We start from the raw sequence: 22,370 nt of genomic DNA, 5'->3' as shown, positions 1-22,370 counted from the left end.
TCTACTGCACCACTGCCTGGTCAGGCTCTCTCAATATTCTTAACTGAGTTAATCATGGTATGAATAATACAATTTATTTTGTGTTTTGTACCATTTGTGTACTGTATACATTTTATTAATACTAAGCTGGAAGATTGGATATATATCTATATCCATTTACATCCTATTTCACTCTGTTTTTTCTTATATTAGGGAGAATACAGTCATATTTACTTTATAAATTCAGCAGCAGAATTTTTCAAACTATGCACTATTTCCATTGACCTTTAAAATTCCAGAGAAGCCTGACCTGTGGTGGTGCAGTGGATAAAGTATCATCCTGGAACACTGAGGTCTCTGGTTTGAAACCCTGGGCTTGCCTGGTCAAGGCACATATGGGAGTTGATGCTTCCTGCTCCTCCCCCCTTCCTTCTCTCTCCCTTGCTCTCTCTCTCTCCCATCTCTAAAATGAATAAATAAAATCTTTTAAATATTTTCAAAGAAATGTTTTGGTTGAAGATGTTTTGGTGATTACTTAAAAAATTATTAGAAAGTATTTCAAACAAAAAATCATGTATACATGTAACTCTGTGTACTCCAAACTCAATTTAAGAAATAACATGTTACCAGTACAGTTGAAGCTCTTCCTAAAATGATGATCATCATCCTAAATTTGATGATTCTGATTCTTTTTTGCCTTGAAGTACTATTTTTACATGGTCTAAAAACTTGACTTAAGTGACTTGTCCTTTTAAATAATAGGCATTTTTCTCTGCTTTATTCTTCTCATCTGTGAAGGTGGGGATAGGGCTACATGCTTTCTGATGGTTTCCTAGCCATACTTTAAATAAGTTTTTTGAATAACTCTTATTTTCCATATGAAAGAAACAAAAAAATAATAATAAGACAGAGGCCCAGAGAGGTTAAGTAACGTGCCCAAAACAATATAGTAAATCACAGAGCTGGGAATAAAGCTCAGTCCTCCCATCTTCCATTTAAGCACACTTTTATTCAGTTCACATTATCATCTTTTGGGTCCTGCTGACTGACCACTGCTATATAGACTGTGATTAAAGACTATCCAAAGGCTACGTGATTTTGTGATTGTGCATGCAGGAAAGATTTTTCTCTTAGAATATTTTTTCTGGTAAAAACATTGGACCCATATCAGTCTGGAAGTTACTTATAGAACACTCTGTGTCCTGAAGAGCCTGTGGTTTATTTCACTGTTTTCTGGACTTTCCTGGAAAGAGTGATGACTGGGTATAATAAGGCTTTATAGGCACATTACCTTATAGTTAGTTTTTGATCTCTACATGGTAACTAGACCAGAAAAATAGGGATGGGCACAAATATAACAGTCTCTTAATGTGTATATGTATCTAAATTTCAATATATTTGGCAGTCAGGACTCTTAACAAATTACTTCTTTTTCTTTTTTTTTCTTTTTTACTACTTATCTCTGGTCAAATCACAAACTACTTTCTGTTTGAAAGTGTTTGTTTTTGTTTCTGTTTAGCATCCAACTTACCAGAACACTAAAGTGAAAGTAGCACAAATAGAATAATGTGGAAACACATTTTAAAAATCTCTTCGGAGAAAAACCCCATTCTAAAAATGGTAACTTAGAATTACATGCATGTATGTTCTCTTTCAGGTTTTTACTCTAACAGATTTAATTCATTCTTAGTTTAGATGAGTAAGCTTGTCTCAATATTCATACAGTATCATGCCTCTTCTATGAAAAAAAATATAACTAGAGGTGAAATTATGTATCTTATTATAAAACTATCTTTTCTGAAATGTGTTGCTTCAAAGCCAAACAGTTTAATAAATTATTGACTTCCTTCTGTAAATATATATTTGGAAACTTGTAATTATAGATTTTTATTTATTTATTTATTTATTTGGCAGATGAAGCTACTAATAGTAGCTTTGTCAATGCTATAAGTATTCTCAGGGTAGTTTAGTTTAATAAGCAAAACAGATAACTTTTTTTTCCCTGTGTATTTTAGGTCAATTATTAATATATACATATGTTCAGCAGCTTCTTTTCTTTTTTTTTTTTTTACAGAGGCAGAGATAGACAGGGACAGACAGACAGGAACGGAGAGAGATGAGAAGCATCAATCATTAGTTTCTCATTGCGCGTTGCGACTTCTTAGTTGTTCATTGATTGCTTTCTCACATGTACCTTGACTGTGGGCCTTCAGCAGACCGAGTAACCCCCTGCTGGAGCCAGCGACCTTGGGTCTAAGCTGGTGAGCCCGCGCTCAAGCTGGCGACCTCGGGGTCTCGAACCTGGGTCCTTCCGCATCCCAGTCCGACACTCTATCCACTGCGCCACCACCTGGTCAGGCTCAGCAGCTTCTAATAGGGAAAAATTTCCCAACATGAGGAGAGACCTGATGTAATCAGATATCAACATTCAGATAACCTTTCTTTATTTAGCCTAAATTATTGACTTATTTGCTCACACTCACTAAATATGATTTATTTAATTCCTATAGCATTTTTATCTGGAGGGAAAGGTGTGTGTGTGTGTGTGTGTGTGTAAATATTTCAAAAGGTAATTCTTTTCTGTTTGAAAGATCTAGTGAACATCTGTAATATGTAATATAAGAAAATTTCTGCACTGGTTAAATTTTTCCATGTTGCTCTTGCATGTTTGTGAAGTCCAAGAGAAATGTTGTGGGTACAGAAAACTAGCCCCCAACTAAACTGTTTTCTCCCTGATTATAATACAAATCTGTACAATGGTGGTGAGAATTTGGCCTCTTAACCACCAAATCAGCCATGCAAAACCAGAGAGATGCCAGTGAGACACAAGAATCTGTAGCCCATAGATAATCCACATGCACCACCTGACTGTCTTAGTTATAGTAGCTCTCTGTAGAAAGGCTGTGTGGTGTATACAGAAACAACTGAATATGGTAAAAGGTTATTTTTACCGTACAGAATGCCAGGATTATAGATTCTTAAATAGCTGCACTGTTTCTACTCAGTTCTTAATGACTTCCCTATAGACCAAATTGAAGATTATTTCAAAACTAACATTGGCTGTACACTTTCTATTGACACAACTAGTACACAATTTCTAGCTGTAATTTCAGACTTTGTCTATGGGTAAAAGGCATAGAATTTTATTCTATTAATGTTAGATTTGCACTTTGTAGAAATTTGTTCATGGCCTGTTTTGAATGCCTGGCTCATTAAGATTATTTCCCATAATTCTTAGAAGAATTATGTTACTGTTGGGCTTATTGTTTTTGAGGTGTATATAATTATACCTGTCTATTGAGTTCTTGTTGTGCATAAGGTATGTGAGGTAGATAAAGGCATAGTCCCTACCCTCAGGGGCTAATAATTGGTATGGATTTTTGCCAATAATTTAATGAAGAGTATATATTTTTAATATAATGTGTTTGTTATTTATTAATATTGCCACATTAGGACTTTTAGAGAAAAATATATTTAGTTTTTGTTGCTATTCCTTCCTTTTTGAAAAAATTCTTAGAATTACAAATTGAGGTCAGTCAAAATAATAATATATTATTATTTTTTTAATATATTATTTTTAATAAGTACTTGAATAAATAGAATATGGCATTTGCTGAATTTAAATCAGTTTTTTAAAAAATATCTAAGAATTATTCTTAATAGTATAAAGTATTTTGTTTAAATTAAGAATGCTAATCTAATTATTTCTCTGTAAAAATATTACATAACAATGTTTTTTGAAAAGCAGTCTTTAGGTTGCTTATTTAGCTAGAAGCAGGTTTTTTTTGTTGTTGTTTGTTTTTACAGCTCAACTAACAAAGACCGTTTGAGTTAGAAATTTTACCAAGTATGAAAACAAAATATTTTCACAAATATTTGGAAATACACTTATGATTGGTCTTTTCTTAATTGAATTTATTGGGGTGACACTAGTTAACATAATTATACAGGTCTCAGGTGCCCAATTCTACAACATCTCTGTACACGATATTGTATGTTCACCCCCCACCCAGTCAGGTCTCTATCCATCACCATTTGTCCCCCCTGCACCCTCCTCCACCAACCCCCACCCAGCAATCACTATACTGTTGTCCATGCCTATGAATTTTTCCTTTTTCTTTTTGTTCTTTTTTTTTCCCCCAAAGTTAGAAATGGGGAGGCAGTCAGACAGACTCCTGCATGTGCCTGACTGGTATCCACCCAGCATGCCCACCAGGGGGCGATGCTCTGCCCATCTGGGGCATTGCACCATTGCAGCCAGAGCCATTCTAGCACCTGAGGCGGAGGCCATGGAGCCATCCTCAGCACCCAGGCCAACTTTGCTCCAATGGAGCCTTGGCTGCGGGAGGGGAAGAGAGAGACAGAAAGAGAAACAAGAGGGGGAGGGGTGGAGAAGCAGATGGGCACTTCTCCTGTGTGCCCTGGCCGGGAATCGAACCCAGGACTTCCACATGCCAGGCCGATGCTCCACCATTGAGGCAACTGGCCAGGGCCCTTTTTGTTCTTTTTGCCCAATCCCTTCACATTCCTCACTCAGCCCCCGCCAACTGTAAGCCTGCTCTCTATCTATGAGTCTCTGTATTTTGCTTGTTAATTAATTCATTTTGTTCACTAGATTCCATATATTAGTGAAAACATATGGTACTTATTTTTCTCTGACTAGCTTATGTCACTTAGCATAATGCTCACTAGGTCTACCCATGCTGTCACAAAAAGTAAGAGTTTCTTCATTTTTTATGGCTGCATAGTATTTCATTGTGTAAATGTATTGCAGCTTTTTTATCCACTCATCTACAATGGAGTAAAGACAGTCTACTCAATAAATGGTGTTGGACAGATACATTCCAAAACAAACAAACAAATAACAAAAAACCCAGAATGTATTATTGCATTATACACAAGAATAAACTCAAGATGTATTAAAGACTTAAATATTACAATCAAACCCATAAAAATCCTAGAAGAAAACATAGGCAGTAAAATTTCAGACATTTCTCATAGCAATATATAGGGGGTCCTTGGGCTACAACAGTCTCGACATATGTTTTGAGTTTACAACGCTCACTCCTATAAAAACTTTAAAAAATTGAGACGTGAGTGTGTTGGCTTATATCATTAGCACCGTACTTAAGGATTACATCGGCAAACTAGTTTGGTTGCACACAGTGGAAGAACACTCGGTAACACGCAGTGCATGAGTGCGGGAGCTGGCGTCCCCCGGACACTTCCCTACGCCATTCTGGACTAAAAGCGCAAGTGTTCTGTTTGTGTTGCTTTGTCTGGCAACCTTTGACCCTTATCATGGCTCCTATATTTATGTTCTTTCCCTTTTTCTGTGGCTTAGTTGTGTTTTTATGTTCTAGGTTATGATTTTACAACTGTGTTAGGTTAGGTAAGTCACTTAGGCTAGGGTGTGTTTCAACTTACACCAAAATTCAGGTTACATCACTGTTGTAGGAATGGAACTGTGTTGTAACCCAAGGACCCCCATATATATTTTTTGATATATCACCTCAGGCAAGGGAAAAAAAGAACAAATAAACAAATGGGACTACATCAAACTAAAAAGTTTTTGCCCAGCAAAAGAGATCATCAACAAAATGAAAAGACAAGCCATTGTATGATTGGTTTTGACCCCACTTACCCTGATGCTAATATTATTCAAAAATATATAGCACTGAACATGGTTTTATAGTTCATTAAAGTTTATTAAAAGATGCTAAGAATAGGCCCTGGCCGGTTGGCTCAGCGGTAGAGCGTCGGCCTGGCGTGCGGGGGACCCGGGTTCGATTCCCGGCCAGGGCACATAGGAAGAAGCGCCCATTTGCTTCTCCACCCCCAACCCCCTCCTTCCTCTCTGTCTCTCTCTTCCCCTCCCGCAGCCAAGGTTCCATTGGAGCAAAGGTGGCCCGGGCGCTGGGGATGGCTCCTTGGCCTCTGCCCCAGGTGCTAGAGTGGCTCTGGTCGCGACAGAGCGACGCCCTGGAGGGGCAGAGCATCGCCTCCTGGTGGGCAGAGCGTGGCCCCATGGTGGGCGTGCCGGGTGGATCCCGGTCGGGCGCATGCGGGAGTCTGTCTGACTGTCTCTTCCCGTTTCCAGCTTCAGAAAAGTACAAAAAAATAAAAAAATAAAATAAAAAGTGGAAAAAAAAAAAGATGCTAAGAATAAATAATATTTGGCTCGCTCATGAAGAGTGGGTTTTTGATATATTTTCCAACCAATTTAACCACTATAGATAGCTGTTGAGATTAAAAGTTTAACAAAAGTACTACCATTCTTTCTATGATATTTACAGTGGTTTAAGACTTATTTAGTTTCTTCTATTTTATGTGTAAATGTATACAGAAGTTTTAGTTTATAAATACTATTGCAATTAACAGTGGAAATATAATTTGTATCTTGTGTCGAGTGTTTGCATAATATAGTAAGGTCCCTTTGAATTTTGGTGATTGAGTTTTGCATTATTTACTTTTTTTTTTTTTTTTTTTTTACAGAGACAGAGTCAGAGAGAGAGATAGATAGGGACAGACAGATAGGAACGGAGAGAGATGAGAAACATCAATCATCAGTTTTTTATTACAACACCTTAGTTGTTCAAGGATTGCTTTCTCATATGTGTCCTGACCGTGGGGCTACAGCAGACCCAGTAACCCCTTGCTCAAGCCAGCGACCTTGGATCCAAGCTGGTGAGCTTTGCTCAAACCAGATAAGCCCGCGTTCAAGCTGGCGACCTCGGGGTCTCGAACCTGGGTCCTCTGCATTCCAGTCTGATGCTCTATCCACTGCGCAACCGCCTAGTCAGTCTATTTACATATTTTTCAAAATGAGTATATAAAGGCCGAAAAAAAGGACCCTTTTTAATTAGCTACTTTTTTGAGATGTATATTTTAAATTCATAAGATTTTTATTTAAAAAGAGACAAAAACACCTTAGTAATACCTGGTAGAAGGTTACAATGGGATATATCATACTATTAGAATTAACCTGATGTCAGTCTAAGTTGTAAAGGTTGTTTTTTTGGACTGGTTAGAGCTTAGTGTTCTAAGTAAGTAAGGAAATGCTATTATAAGAGCTTTAAAAGCCACATTCCAATGGATGTCTATGACAGAGCTAAAAGTCACCAATATCCTATTTGTATTTCATTTCCAATATTAATAAGGTTAAGGTTTTTTTTTTTTTTGTTTTTTGGGTTTTTTTTTTTTGCAAGAGAGAGAGACAGGAAGGGAGAAGTATGAGAAGCATCAACTTGTAGTTGTGGCACTTTAGTTGTTCATTGATTGCTACTCATACATGCCTTGACTTGGGGGCTCAAGCTGAGCCAGTGACTCCTTGCTCAAGCCATTGATCTTGGGATCAAGTCAGTGACATTGGGCTTCAAGCCATTGGTCTTGCATTCAAGCAAGATGAGCCTGTATTCAAGCTGGAGACATTGAGGTTTTGAACCTGAGATCTCAGTATCCCAGGTTGATGTTCTGTTGTCTGCGTCACCACCAGTCAGGCAGTTTAAGTGAGTCTTGAGTTTTGACCAATGGTTTTAAACTTTTGAAAGTCCTGCATTTTATAGTAAGCAAGTAGCCAAAGATAATACTTTTGCTCTTACATAAGCTTCCCTAATTATTGTCCTAGCCCAGCAAAGTGTATAATTTTGTTAACCATTGTCCTCCCAATAAATTCAATAAAAATGAATTTCTTAATTTTACTCTTTTTTCTTTCTTTTTTTACTTATTTTTTGGGTTAATTTTACTTTACACATAACTTTTTTTGTGTGACAGAAACAGAGAGAGAGACAGGGAGAGGGACAGATGGGGACAGACAGGAAGGGAGAGAGATGAGAAGCATCAATTCTTTGTTGTGGCCCCTTAGTTGTTCATTGATTGCTTTCTCATATGTGCCTTGATGGGGGGGGGGCTACAACAGAGCATGTGACTCCTTGCTCAAGCCAGCGACCTTGGGCTCAAGCCAGTGACCATAGAGTCATGTTTATGATCCCATGCTCAAGTAAGTGACCCCCACATTCAAGTGGTGAGCCCAAGCTCAAGCCAACAACCTTGGGGCTTTGAACCTGGGTCCTCCACATCCAAGTCCTAAGCCCTATCCTCTGTGCCACTGCCTGGTCAGGCTCATATAACTGTTAAAATGCTATTATCATCATTATATGCTAAGTATATCTGGTGTATTATTTAATCTATTCATGTAAAATATCAAATTCCCATTTTACTGATGAAGAATTTGAACCCAAATATGGTTCAGTTTTTTTGGTCAAGTCACATAGCTGATGAGTAACAGAGAAAATGGACTTGAAGTATGTTATTCCAGCACCCATTCCTGATCTATGGTGATTTCATTGCTTCTTATCAAGTAACTCATTCTACTACCTTATGATTTTATTATAGGTCAAATTGTAATCTCACAGGTGCATAAAAATTCATAGTGCAACATTCTTACAAAACAAAGAAGTATCCACATAATTTCATGTTATTCTCATGTCCCAGCATTTATAGGATGATAGCATTCTCCAATGTTTGATTATGTGATGCTGTATGTGGAAATGGTACAATATAGGAAGAAGGTCAACTCATATAAGAGAAGTTCTTTTTTGGGAGCACTGAGTTGGTTTAGCTATTAAATAGCAGTTTTGCTATGAGATTGAAAAAATTAATAGCAAGAAATTTTGTTATTTCTGATTTTTAATCTATCTTCAGAATGGTTTGTCTTTATTGGCTTTCTTGGGGGAAAATCATGGTTTCCCTTAGTAGGTATATTATTTTGACAGGGCTGCTGTAATAAAATAACACAATTTTTTGTCTCCCAGTTCTGGAGACTAGAAATACAAAATCAAGATGTTGGCAAGCTTCTTTTTTTTTGTGAGTGCTATGAGGAAGAGGATTTATTCTATTCCCCTCTCCTAGCTTGTGATGGTTTGTTGGCAATCTTTGGTATTCCTTGGCTTGTAGATGTGTCACTTGATCTCTGCCTTCATCTTCACGTGGTATTCTCTCTGTATCTGTGTTCAAATTTTCCCTATAAACAGGGATACCAGTCATATTGGATTAGAGCCTATCCTAATGACCTCATCCTAACTTGGTCATTTGCAAAGACCCTATTTCTAAATAAGATCACATTCACAGGTACTGAGAGATAAGAGTTCAACATTTTTTGAGGGACACAGTTCAACCCATAACAACAGGCAATTTTTTCTAAGATAATAGATTTGAAAACACTTTAGTAGTGGTTATATACATAATTTTTCAGTTGATCAAATCACTGGTATAACTATATGCACATATGTCCACCACTGACTCATGTCTAAATATTTGTTTTAGAATAGGATTGATTTTACACTAGTATTTTTGTTAAAAAAAAATTGTAGAAAGAACAAGCTGGAGAACTACTCAGGAAGGCTTTCAATAAGAGATTATCGGACATCAAAGTGTGTGGGGCATTGGTATTGCATGTAAAAGATCAGTATAGTTGGTGGTATGATGAAGTTGGGCTAGAGGCAGGGATTCAGGTCAAGAGAATGATACAGAAGCAAAAAGGACATGGGTTTAGGTCCTGATGTAGGAATGAGTATTTTAGACATAATAGGCTATGGTGCTAAAGAGAGGCTTTGGGGTCAATTATGTTGTCAAGAGATCCTGGCTCTGGCACTCAAGCATTAATGCCAGTTTTAGTTAAGTTTCAAGGAATTTCTCTAGTATATATATTTAATATTATGTAGAAAATTTGAACTATATCTCTTAGAAGAAGAAAAACATGACCTGTAACCCCACTACCTAGAGCTAGTCATTATTAATATTTTGTCATGTTAATGTAATTTCTGTGTGATTCCTGCCATGATTTTTCATTGATATTATATCACATGAACAGTTTTCTAAAATAAATTCTCTAAATATATATCTAAAATTGAGATGCATTGGGTAACAGACCTATGGTCATTACTGATGAATTGTGTCACCGTAATTAAATAAATCATTAGGTCAAACCAGCTTTGTCTCATGAAATTTGGTCCTTTGCCTTCTGTCTTGTTGGTCCTCCCATCTTTCCCATTGCCATCAAGACCTTTTTAATGATCACATCATGTCCCTGGCTACTTCTGTTAGTCAGGACAGAGGTTCAGCTTTTTAGCATAATAAGTCATTTCTGTGACCTTTCTCATGCCTTTTTCTTCTGATCTGCTACTTTCCCCAAAGTTTTTTGAAGTTCTTAGAATATCGTGTACCCTTTTGCACCTCTGTAGTTTTTTACCTCTTCCATCCACTAAGAATGCCCTTTCTGTATTTGTCCCTCTGTTCAGTAGCTACTCCTTCTTTCATACTCATCTTACATGACATTTCCTCTCTAAAGCTTTTATTCTAAGCCAGGGTTTACTTCCTTTTAGTATCTGTAGCACTATCTACAAAACTGGTTATAAATTTATTACAGAGTATTATAGTGATTAATTTCAATCTTTGTCTTTCTTATTGGACTAAGTTATTTAAGGGCAGGAATCATGTGTTACTTAGACTAGTATCCATTGTATTTAACATGGAACCCAATGGGTATTCAAACAAACTGTTTACTGAATTAATAATAATCCTGTCTTCATCAGGAATGGCAGCTATAACTAGAATAAGTGATAATTTGGGGGTTAAGAGGTCAGGAGTAAAATGACCAGTTAAATTCTACTTATCAAACATTTATTAAGCATTTACAGTTTGTAAGGTGCTCATCTGGGCATTGTGGAAATGGGAAACCAGAATGAAGAGGAATTTTGGGAGTTTGCAATCTAGTGGAGGACTTACAATTTTGGTAAGTTGGTGTGGAATACTAGTAAGGAATTTAATAAATATCAATAGTTGTTGAGGAGACTGGCTCATTAAAATGGAATCATGACTGGAAACATTTGTAGAGTGCCTTAAATTAACAAAGTTTATTTGTTTATAGGTGGCAGTGGCCTATACCACAGATTGTAGCAGATGTTCTTAACATTTCTGTGGAAATTTCCTGATCACCACTTGCAATAGGAGCCCCAGAGTGTCATCTCTGTAGTAGCTTCCATGGTCTGGTATGATGGTTTGTTATTGCAAACAACTGAATGTGGAATGTTTTAATAATATTGATATTGTGATTTCTTTGAGATTGTGTACTAGCTATTCACAGATGCCCCAAATAGTGATTGCCTTGCTCATAATAGATACTTAGCATTGTGAGTTTGTTTGAATTGTGTCTAGTTAACTGCTTCTTACTGATTTTTAACATATGTTAATCTAATTTCTTATTCCCTTAAATAATAAAGAAGGACATACCATTAATTTTACTTATACTTAACAGCTATGTCTTTGAGTAATATTTAACCAGGTCTTCAATTGTTACAGATATTCAACTGGCAATTGACAAAATTTCATATCAAGAATATTTAATTACAAATCATTTGTAAGTATGAACATGAATGAACACTGTAGTTAGTAATGAAAATAATTTTTCTTCATAAAAAGTAGATGTATTTTTCAGAATTCTGAGAATTGTAAAAGTTGTTTTGCCTATAGTCATACTACATTTAATGCTATTGAGAATATTGCTGATATTAACAAAAATATTCTGTGATTTCCTCAGTTATTGCTACTGGTGATGAGGAATGTAAAGTTGGCATGCTTTTATGTTTTGAGCATTTCCATTATACCCTTCTGATTTCACATGTCACAAGCATCTCTGTTTTAGTTAAGACATTTGAGAACCTTTTTACTTAGGGATAGAGGTCTGGCTCTGATTGTTTTGAATGTGTCTGAGTAAATGCATGTACAATTTGGTGTGTAAGTATTATACTGTATTTATATATATCTGTAACTTTATTTTTAGTTCATCACAATATCATGGTTTAGGACCAAGGCGTAATTTTAATTTCTATATTGAATATTTAATTTAGTTGTTTTCTGTGACTACTGGTAGCACCCATCCTGCCAATATAGGCTGTTGTTCACCAGGGAACTTTGGCAAGAGAATTGACTAGACGAGCAAGTCCATTTCCATTGTGGAAAAACAACTTGAAACTCATCTCTACTGATGGCGAGTTAGTGTCATCTTCATACAGAAAAGATCATGCTAGTATTATTTTATGTTTTCAGTGTTATCAAATGACAGTTCAGTTTAAACTTTGTTTTATGAGACATTATTGGGATGTTGAACCATAATGCTTCATTCCTTGAATATAAAGGATAACACAAGAATCTACCTAACAGTGAAAAAGACTGGAAGTAATGATTTGGTGTTTATGAATGTACCCAAAAGTACTTTGATTAACTTCTCTCTTACCTACATTCTAGTTTTTAAAGTTTATTTATTTTAGAGAAAAGATGAAGGGAGAGGGGGAGAAAGAGAGAAAAACATCTATTTATTGTTCCACTTATTTATGCATTCATTGGTTGATTCTTATATGTGCCCTGACTGAGGATTGAACCTGCAACCTTGGTGTAACCAGATGATGCCCAACCAACTGAGCTATTGGCATATCTAGACGATGCTCTAACCAACTGACCTATACAGCCAGGCCTCTCACCTCCATTCTTTTTTCCCCCACTGATTTTTTGAAAAAGGGAAAGAGAAAGAGAGAAAGAGGAAGGGAGAGGGAGAGAGAGAGAAGCATCAACTCCTTGTTCCACTTAGTTATGCAGCCATTGATTGCTTCTCATATGTGCCTTCACTGGGGCTCCAACCGGTGACCTCGGGATCAAGCTGGTGCCCTTGGAATCCAGCCAGTAACCTCCATGCTCTGGGAAGACTATCCACTGAGCCACTGGCCAGAGCTCTCACCTCCATTCTTATTTCTATGTAACACTTTCTAGTTAACTTATAATTCATACATGATTTTTTTTTTAGAGAGGCAGGAGAGAGAGGGAGACAAGTGGAGCTGTTCCTGGCTGTGCCCTGACTGGGGAATCCGACGGGCAGCCTCTGGCTGCGTGCGGACAGACGCTCCAGTCGACCAAGCTATCCAGTCAGGGCTTAACTTCCTTCTCATTTTCAAGGAGACAGAGAGAGAAAGGGAGAGAAAAGGGAGGGGGAAAGGAAGCATTCATTTGTTGTTTCACTTAGTCGTGCGCTCCCTGGCTACTTCCCGTGTGTGCCCAGACCAGAGATTGAACCTGTAATCTTGTTGTTTCTAGACCATGCTCTTAACTGACTGAGCTCAGGGCCAAGGCCTAATTCATTATTTTTATTTAAATGAATATTGGCTAGAAAATAATTACCTTACTTTCAGGGAATTTCAGGATAACTTCAGTACCAAAGTCTCCTATTTTGGTTTTTTAACTGCTAGCCCTCATAAATGCTTGCTATGTCAGAGATATAGTGGTGACTATATACATTTAATATTATAAGAGTTAGTAGTACATCTTCTTAGCAATCATAGTTCAGGTCAATATCATTTAATGCATATTTAATAATCATAACTTTATTTTACTGTACTAATTACATTTATGATTTGACCCAATGTCATCTAACCATGAAGTATGTGTATATATGAATATATATGTATATATGGGAGTATATATAAATAACTTGACACAGCTACTAATGTTACTTTGATCCTTTTTATTCTAGTTGTTTTTAATTGAGTCATCTGAATTGTCAGGGTGTCAAAGTAAATTTTCTTTTATAGTCTTGCTTTGCTAGTATTCTGCCATTTTTGTTGTTGTGATGTTATGATTGTTAATATGCTTTTAATTTTCTGCTTTCAGGGTATAAACAGATCCCAAGGTCACAGACTGGTAGGACTGATGTTCAGTAAGATGAAAAGCCTTACTATAAGGAGAGGATCCTTATACTACAGGTACACAGCATTACATTATACCCAGTCGTACCATCTGTACTATATGTTTTGTAAGAGGCCATGAAATAAAAAAGGATTAACATAGCACTATAGTTTAAGAAAAGATTTTGTTGTATGATTTTTTTTCCTTGAGAAACTCTGAGTATTTCTATGTTGAGATTGAAGTCTCTCTTCCTATGCTCTATAAGAAATTATTCAGTACAACTTGATGTATTTTTCAAGATTTTGTTCCTTGACTATATTATTTTTGTATGATTTGTCTTAGTATTATTATTTTCACATTAGGCCTACCTCAAACATTTTCACTTGGACTAGATTTTGGAAATTTCTTTAATAATGCAAGTCGCACAAAATTATTTAGTGTATAAACTTGAGTTTATTATAACTAGAATAATTTCTAGTGTAGTTATAATAATAAATACTATTTATTGAATAATTAATATGTACTCAGTTCTATCCTTAAGTGTCTTCTATATCTTATATTTTCACAACAGTTGTATGGGACAGGAATAATTATCCTAGGTTTATAGATAGGGAAACTAAGACTCAAAGAGTTTAATAATTTGCATAAGGTTAGTAGCTGATTCAGAATTTCAAACATGAACTATGTGATCTCAGAGCTTCTGCTCAAACCTCCTATTTGAAAGCTCTACATTGCTCTGGCTGTTTGGCTCAGTGGTAGAGTGTCGGTCTCGCATGTGGATGTCTTGGGTTCAATTCCCAGTCAGTGCACACAGGAGAAGTGCCCATCTGCTTCTCCATCCTTCCCTTTTCACTTCTCTCTGTCTCTCTCTTCTCCTCTCCTCTTTCCCTCTTCCCTTCCTGCAGTCATGGCTCGATTGGCTATAAGGATGGCTCCATGGCCTCCACCTTAGGTCCAGCTCAGGTGCTTTATAAAAAAACAAAACTGGCTTCAGTTGCAGTGGAGCAGAGGCCCCAGATGGCAGAGCTTTGCGGAATGGATCCTGGTCTGGGCCCATGTGAGAGTCTGTCTCTGCCTCTCCTCATCTCGCTAAATTAAAAAAAAAAAAGAAAAAGAATATGAAGCTTTTTAGGTGTGCAATTCAAGACTGAGTTGTTTCACTTTTGAAACATGGTCTGGATAGTTCTCAGTGATTTTGTACTGCTGATTGAGGTATGCCAAAATGTGTCTGGACAAAACATTTACTTTTGTGACTTTATGTGGGCATAACAATCTGCGTATGCAAATGCATATGTTATGTGTATGAATTCTTTAAGTAGAATTTTGATGATGTCCTTGAAAAACTTGGTTTATCTTTACTGCCTACCCCACTTTTCAGGTAGTAGAATTGTTGTTTAATTCACAAGTTTGCTAGAGGCTAAGATCCCTGTTCTGGACAATTAGTTACATATGAATATAAAACTGATAGGCTAAAATGGTGGTATCGGTTCTCTGAGATACATAATGAAATGTGAAATCTTAGTTTGCCCATTGTTGAGGAAAGCCAACTGCGTAAATTGTTTAGACATTAGGGAAATCTATGATCCTGTGATTTTTCTACTTAAACTCCTTCAGTGATTTCTTTTGTTTGCAAGATACAGATTGCATTCTCTGAAGTGTACAAACAAGGTCTTTTGTTACTGAGCCGTTACATACTGCTTCAGGGTTACCTCTGGCAGCCCTTTCTGGCCACTCAACATCATATATACTCCTTACATGTCGACCTTAGTTAAACTAAATAGCTTGTAGTTATCCTACTAGGATATTTGGTACTTTTTATCTACATTAATATTTTCCTTCTTATCATTATGATCTTTCCTCTTTGCTCCCTGGTAAATAGCAGCTTTTCATTCAAGACTTAGCTTTGTTATCTCCTGGTACTTTCCTGACTACTGAACTCTGCCTTTGAACCTCAACTTCTTAAAGCCTTTTCAGTACATACATCTATTTTAGAATCTGTATTTTATTACATTTATTTATTTATATGTTTCTTTAAAAAATATTTATTTTATTGATGTGAGGAATTGAGAGAAATGGAATGAGTGAGAGAGAACCAGAAACATCAGTCTGTTCCTGTATGTGCCCTAACTGGGATCAAACTGGCAACCTCTGTGCTTTGGGATGATGCTCTAACTGAACCATCCAGCCAGGGCTATATATCTCTTTCTAACTAGACCAGGGGTCTCAAACTCGCGGCCCGCGGGCCGCCGAACAATTTTGTGCAGCCCGCAGACTAATCCATGAAGTTCAAAATATTTTGGATAAAATTAAGTAAGCCTAGGGGCCTACCTGTATTTTTCATTTCTCTAGCATCCTAGCTAGATATTAGCTTAGTTAACAGCAGTTGTGATGCGAACTACAGTTTCTGGTCGTTTTGTGACACTGAGTAAACTGCATGTATGATTGTGCTTGTTGTACTGATTTTTTTTTGTTTTCAACTGCAGTGAGAAAAGTGTTGCGTAACAGTTGCCTTTTGTAGACCTAGTGCGGCCCACCCAACAGCTGTGATCTTGCTCTGTGGCCCACATGCTGAGTTGAGTTTGAGACCCCTGAACTATATATTTAGACTATAGATTTCTTAAGGACAAGTACAAAGACTGTGTGTCTAATTTTTATGCCCTCAGTTTTTAGTACAATGGCGAATATAGAAAAAAAATTTTTTAAGTGAGGGGAAGGAAGATGGAGAGACAGACTCCCGCATGCACCCTGACCGAGGTCTACCTAGCATACCCCATCTGGGACCGATGCTCTGTCCATCTGGGGCCATGCTCGAATCAACCAAGCTATCCTCAGTGCCCAGGCCAACACTCAAACTGATCAAGCCACTGGCTATGAGAGAGGAAGAGAGACAGAGAGAGAGAAGAGGGAGAATGAAGGGAAGAGAAGCAGATGATTGTTTCTCTTGTGTGCCCTGACCAGGGGTCAAATCTGGGATTTCCATTTGCCGGGCTGATGCTCTATCCACTGAGAAAACCAGCCAGGAACCATGTAAATTATTAATAAACATTTTTTGAATGAATTAATGACTAAATTAAGGAAAAAACAAATGGTTAATCTTGATAGAAAAAAAAGATGACTCTCACAGTTGGTATGATAGTGGTGATAAAGAGAATTTTTTAAAATTATTTATTCATTTTAGAGAAGAGAGAGAGAGAAAAAGAGAGAGAGAGAGAGAGAGAGAGAGAGAGAGAGAAGGGGGAGGAGCAGGAAGCATCAACTCCCATATGTGCCTTGACCAGGCAAGCCCAGGGTTTTGAACTGGCGACCTCAGTGTTCCAGGTCAACGCTTTATCCACTGCGCCACCACAGGTCAGGCGATAAAGTGAATTTTAAAGTAGAATATTGCTACACTTTTCAGGGGTCATTCAGTGTGGAAAACAATGCCCTGAGGTCTCACTATAGTCATACCAGCTCCTTGGAAGCAGTGGATAGCGTGTGCCTGGAATTTTGCTATCTTGAACAACCAAACATTTATTATTGGAAATTTACCCATTAAATTTAGAGGATTTTAAAATAAATATTATATTTCAATAATGAGCATGATTGATGACTCAAGGACTTTATTACTTTCCTTACAGAGTTCTCCATATACACTGGTGTTATAATCAATCTAAAGGTGGAAAAGGAGCCTTCTGCTTGAAAATTGTGAAAAGTAAGTTAAAAAATGAACCTATGAACATATTTGTTATTGTGTTTAAAGTTTGCTTTAAAACTGTGTATTTCTTATGTAATACAATCCTGATTAAAATGCTTATAATGGCTAATATTATCAGAATGACAAATTCTTATATAGCTTAGTAGTATTATATTTTGAAAACACTATTTTATCATATTATTGCTTTAGTGATATGCCAAGCTTTAAGTTGGTATATATTTTCTCTATTTATAATTTAATAAGATTATATGTGTTAGAGGTAAAATATTCTTTGGCTATCAGCCTATATTATAATTTTAAAAAAAGATTTTTATTTATTTTACAGAGAGAGGAGAGACAGGGTGGAGGGTGGAGCAAGAAGTATCAACTCATAGTTGTTCCACTTCAGTTCTTCATTGATTGCTTGTAATATGTGCCTTGATGCAGCAAACCTGGGGTTCTGAACCAGTGATCTCAGCATTCCAGGTCAAAGTTTTAATGATTGCACCACCACAGGCCAGGAATATTATAACTTTAACTGAGGAAATGCTATGCAATGAAGATATTAAAAGCAAGCTTAAGGCTCCTAATATTAACTAGATTTTGTTAAATGACTTTGTTTTAAACTGTGTAAAACAGTGTAATAAAATATACTGAATTAGAATGAGCTATACTGAAATAGCACATTTACTAAATAATTTAGATAAAATGAGGCAATTTTAGTCTGTTGAAAGGTCGGGAGGAATAAAATTTTCTTTGTTCAAGCTATAAACACCAATTTATAATTTTGTAGGAAGACATTAAATACACTGGTCATTCAACTTGTATATGCTTTAGCCCATTTAATAGTAAAAAAAATTTAAGTAAATATGTGATTTAATTTGTGCTGCTGAGAAACAGTGATTAAAAATAGCAATAGAAGTCACATAATAAAATAAGAATACTAAAAAAACCCAGGGATTTTACTGTGGCTCATTATTCATTCAATTTTTGGCAGCCTTCATGATTACAAATCACTAGATTGACTAACTAGACAATCTCAAAATGAAATATGAATCAGGTTCATTTTTCCTTGTTGATAGTTGGCACATGCTGTAACTCTTATAATTTGTGATATATCAAATTCTTGTAATAGTAATGGGAGATATAATCAACTCTTTCAGGAAAACTAAATTGCCTTTTCAAAAAATGAAATGTAGTTACTAACATTTTAACAATGCCTTTGTATTCCAGAGTAGAATTCATAATGATGATGTTATTTTTCAGATTAAAAAAAATCTTTAGGATGATTTACCATCAGGCATAAAACTCATACTTACATTAGTTCTAGAGCCTTCTTGAGAAGTTGCCCGACATTAAGTTGCAAAAACAGTTAAATTTCTATCCTTAGTATTTAAAAAATGTATGATAGAAGAATTGTACATAATTAACATTTTCTTTGAAAGGAAATGCAGTTTTTCTCTGAATACCTAATTTGCAATGAGGCCATGATGCCGCAAACTTTAAAATATGGAACATTTTAATGGTTTTTAGTAGAAGGTCTCTTTTTGAATAGGGAATAGGGTCCACAGTGACTGGAATCTTGAATCTTTCTGTTGGTAAAACTGAATCCGGGGGCCAATTCTCCTTTGAAATGCACTGTTCTCTTTTGACTTAATAAGAATTATTTTATGCATAAACTACACTGGTACTTGAGTGGCAGAAAATTCTTATTTTCTTTAATCTCATTTACCCAAGCAATTGAAAATAAAGTAGATGCACTTTAATGTTATCTATTCAAAATTTGAGAATCTTAAACAAAACTTAGTTATTACCTTAGAAAAAATGAGGTTCTTTTATTGAAAATTTTCAGGCATGAGAATGTTGGCCTCTCGTTGTTTAACAGTTATTATGAAATCCCCTTACTAATAATAGAATTGCATATGATAAAGGAATTCTGTGTTTGTAATGAAGGCAAAATCATCAAAGGTAATGGAAGCTTTGCATAATAAGAAACACAGAATTATGCTGTTATACTTTACCCCTATGTAAAAGCAGGGTAATTAGAATGTCAGAGTTCCAGTGCTTTCTAACCTTTTTTTTTTTAATGAATAAGATTTATTTATATTATAACTAAAAATTGTTGCTATTTCATTGTTTCTAAAAATGTTTTATAAAGTTATTTTCTGAATAATATTCTTCTACTATATTAACTTATATGAAAATAAAGAACAGTAATGTATAATTAGCTATACCTAATATTATAAACACAGTTATAAGTTAATTTTTATTTTAATTTTATTCTCTTAAAAATTGTCTAAAGTTCTTGAATTTTTGCTTTAGCCACCTTGAAATTTATTTTTCCCCTAATAATAGTAATTAAATGTCAAGTAGTTAAAATTTCTATTAAATATTTTTTCTGGGATTAAAATTTCATTTCTTATCAGGCAGTTATTTATATGTAAAATCTCTTATTATATTTCTCTAAAAATTATGACCAAAATATTAATCCTTCAGGAATGTTTTTAACAATATACATTATCCTCGCAGAATTGGAATTAGCTATTAGAAATGGAGAGACAAAAGATAAATTTATTAATTATAGAAAGCACTTTATATCTTTTGTAACTTTGGTAGATTTTGTAAGGTGACCATAAACTAAACTGGGGCCATAAAATGCTGCATTTCCCAGCCTGACTCGGTACTTTTTAATGGTGACATAGCTGTACATTTGGGATCTAGACATATTATTGTATTTTGGGTATATTGAAGTAAGCAATATCTGATAAAAATGAGCTTTTGTTGCTCTGACCTGGCCATAACACTTGGAAGTAAAAGACAGGGTAGAATGGAGGAGACAAAAATATTTTTTATGGCCACAGAATTATATTGAATTACTTTGATCATTTGTTCATATTGATTAAATAAAATAGATTGCTATATTGTTTCCATTTTTGTGATATACAACTTGATTGCTTCCATAAACGCTTTACTTGAACAATTTAGCATTAGGACAGTCATTATGAGATAACATCAGTCCTTTGAAGTACAAAAGATTAGAATTTTTTTGAGGTCTAATTTATCCAGTTTTTAAAATGATCCATGTTTTTTTGTTTTTTTTTTTTAATAAATTTTTATTAATGGTAATGGGATGACATTAATAAATCAGGGTACATATATTCAAAGAAAACATGTCTAGGTTATTTTGTCATCAAATTATGTTGCAAACCCCTCGCCCAAAGTCAGATTGTCCTCCGTCACCCTCTATCTAGTTCTCTGTGCCCCTCCCCCTCCCCCTAACTCTCTCCCTCCCTCCCTCCCATGTCCTCCCTCCCCCCCCACCCTTGGTAACCACCACACTCTTGTCCATGTCTCTTAGTCTCATTTTTATGTTCCACCAATGTATGGAATCATGTATTTCTTGTTTTTTTCTGATTTGCTTATTTCACTCCTTATAATGTTAAAAATGATCCATGTTTTGATGCTATATCTAAGAAATTTTTACCTAACCCAAGATTTTGAATATAATCACCTGTTGTTATGTTTTAAAGTTTAATTTTTTATCTCTAACATTTATGTCTGGAATTTTTTTATGTTACTTTTTATGTATAGTGTGAGATAAAGGTCTCACTTCATCTTTTTGCATATGAATATATGGATATTCAGTTTTCCTAGTAGCACTCATTGAAAAGGTTATTATTTTCCTTGATGAATTTCCTTTGCACGTTTGTTGAAAGTCAGTTGACTATAAATATAAAAATTTATTTCTGTACTCTCAATTCTGTCCTAGTGATTTATATATCTATACTTGTGCCTGTACCACATTGTGTTGATAACTATTGACATGGCTTTATATGTATTAAGTTTTGAAATTGGGAAGTATAAGTTGTCAGCTTTGGCTCTTTTTCAACATTGTTTTGGCATTTTAGGTCTTTTGCAATTCTATATAAATTTTAGGATGGTCTTGTCAATTTCTGCCAAAAGGCTGTTGAAATTCTGGCTGGAATTGTATTAAATATTAATCGACCTGGGGCAAATTGCCATTTAACAATAGTGAACTTCCCACTCCATGAACCTGGCATCTGACCTTTTGAAAGTAATCTTTCTCCCCTTACCTCCCCTCCTCCCTGGTTGTTTTTAAGGTTTTTCTCTTTTCATTTGGTGTTAAACAGTTTCATGATGATGTGTTTAAGTGTATATTTCCTTTTATTTATACTGCCTGGGAATTTTTTGGGTTTTGGAATATGTGAATTACTGTCTTTTATTAGTTCTGGAAATTTTGTTCATCTCTTCAAATACCATTTTGCATTGAATCTGAAATACCATCAATTGTAAGATGCACCATTAAGGTACCACTAAGAGAGAAAAAAAATACTACTAATGCCTTTTAAAAATTTTTTATCTATTGATTTTAGTGAGAGAGGAAGGAGGGAGGGAGAGAGAGTGAGACAGAAACATCTATCTGTTCCAGTATGCAGCCTGACCTGGGGTCGAACTGGCAGCCTGTGCTTTGGGACGATGCTGTAATCAATGGAGCTGTCTGGCCAGGGCAACTAATAGTAATGGTGTTTGTTATATAATGTATGAATTGCTCATACTGACTCTGGCTATGTGGAAATTTGTCATTTTCCTAAAGGATTTGGCAAACATTTCCTCAGTTACATTGCTTGATACATAGTCTTTTATATGTATCTCTGTAAGAAAGCATAGCACAATTTCATATACTTGTATCTTTCTTTCTTGGATTCTGTAAGTAGTTGTTGCCTAGCAAGATGTCTGAGTCAGTTCAGACTGCTTATAGCAAAATACCACAAAGTGGGTAGCTTAAACAACAAACATTTATTTTTCACAGTTCTAAAGTCTGGAAGTTCAAGATCTAGGTGCTGGCAGATTGAGTGTCTGGTGAGGTCTCTCTTCCTGGATTGGAGCTAGCCATCATCTTGCTGTATCTTCACATGGTAGAGAAAGAGATAATCTCTTTTCATGTCTCTTATAAGGGCACTAATCC

At 35.7% G+C, this 22,370-nt stretch overlaps 1 protein-coding gene across 1 annotated transcript in view; it reads left to right on the top strand.

Annotated features, from left to right (window-relative positions):
- Nucleotides 1-22,370, top strand: part of LOC136335644 (basic salivary proline-rich protein 3-like) — a 218,483-nt gene that overhangs the window by 8,280 nt on the left and 187,833 nt on the right. Inside the window, exons 4-7 of the mRNA XM_066276807.1 lie at nucleotides 10,907-11,027; nucleotides 11,338-11,395; nucleotides 13,696-13,787; nucleotides 17,328-17,401. Coding sequence (XP_066132904.1) covers nucleotides 10,907-10,970 — 64 coding nt within the window. The 3' untranslated portion in view covers nucleotides 10,971-11,027; nucleotides 11,338-11,395; nucleotides 13,696-13,787; nucleotides 17,328-17,401. The remainder of the gene's footprint in view (nucleotides 1-10,906; nucleotides 11,028-11,337; nucleotides 11,396-13,695; nucleotides 13,788-17,327; nucleotides 17,402-22,370) is intronic.

This window comes from Saccopteryx bilineata, chromosome 4 (assembly GCF_036850765.1).
Source record: "Saccopteryx bilineata isolate mSacBil1 chromosome 4, mSacBil1_pri_phased_curated, whole genome shotgun sequence".
In the NCBI taxonomy this organism is placed as follows: Eukaryota; Metazoa; Chordata; class Mammalia; order Chiroptera; family Emballonuridae; genus Saccopteryx; species Saccopteryx bilineata.
The sequence above is the reverse complement of the archived record's forward strand: the minus strand, read 5'-3'. Positions and strand labels throughout refer to the sequence as shown.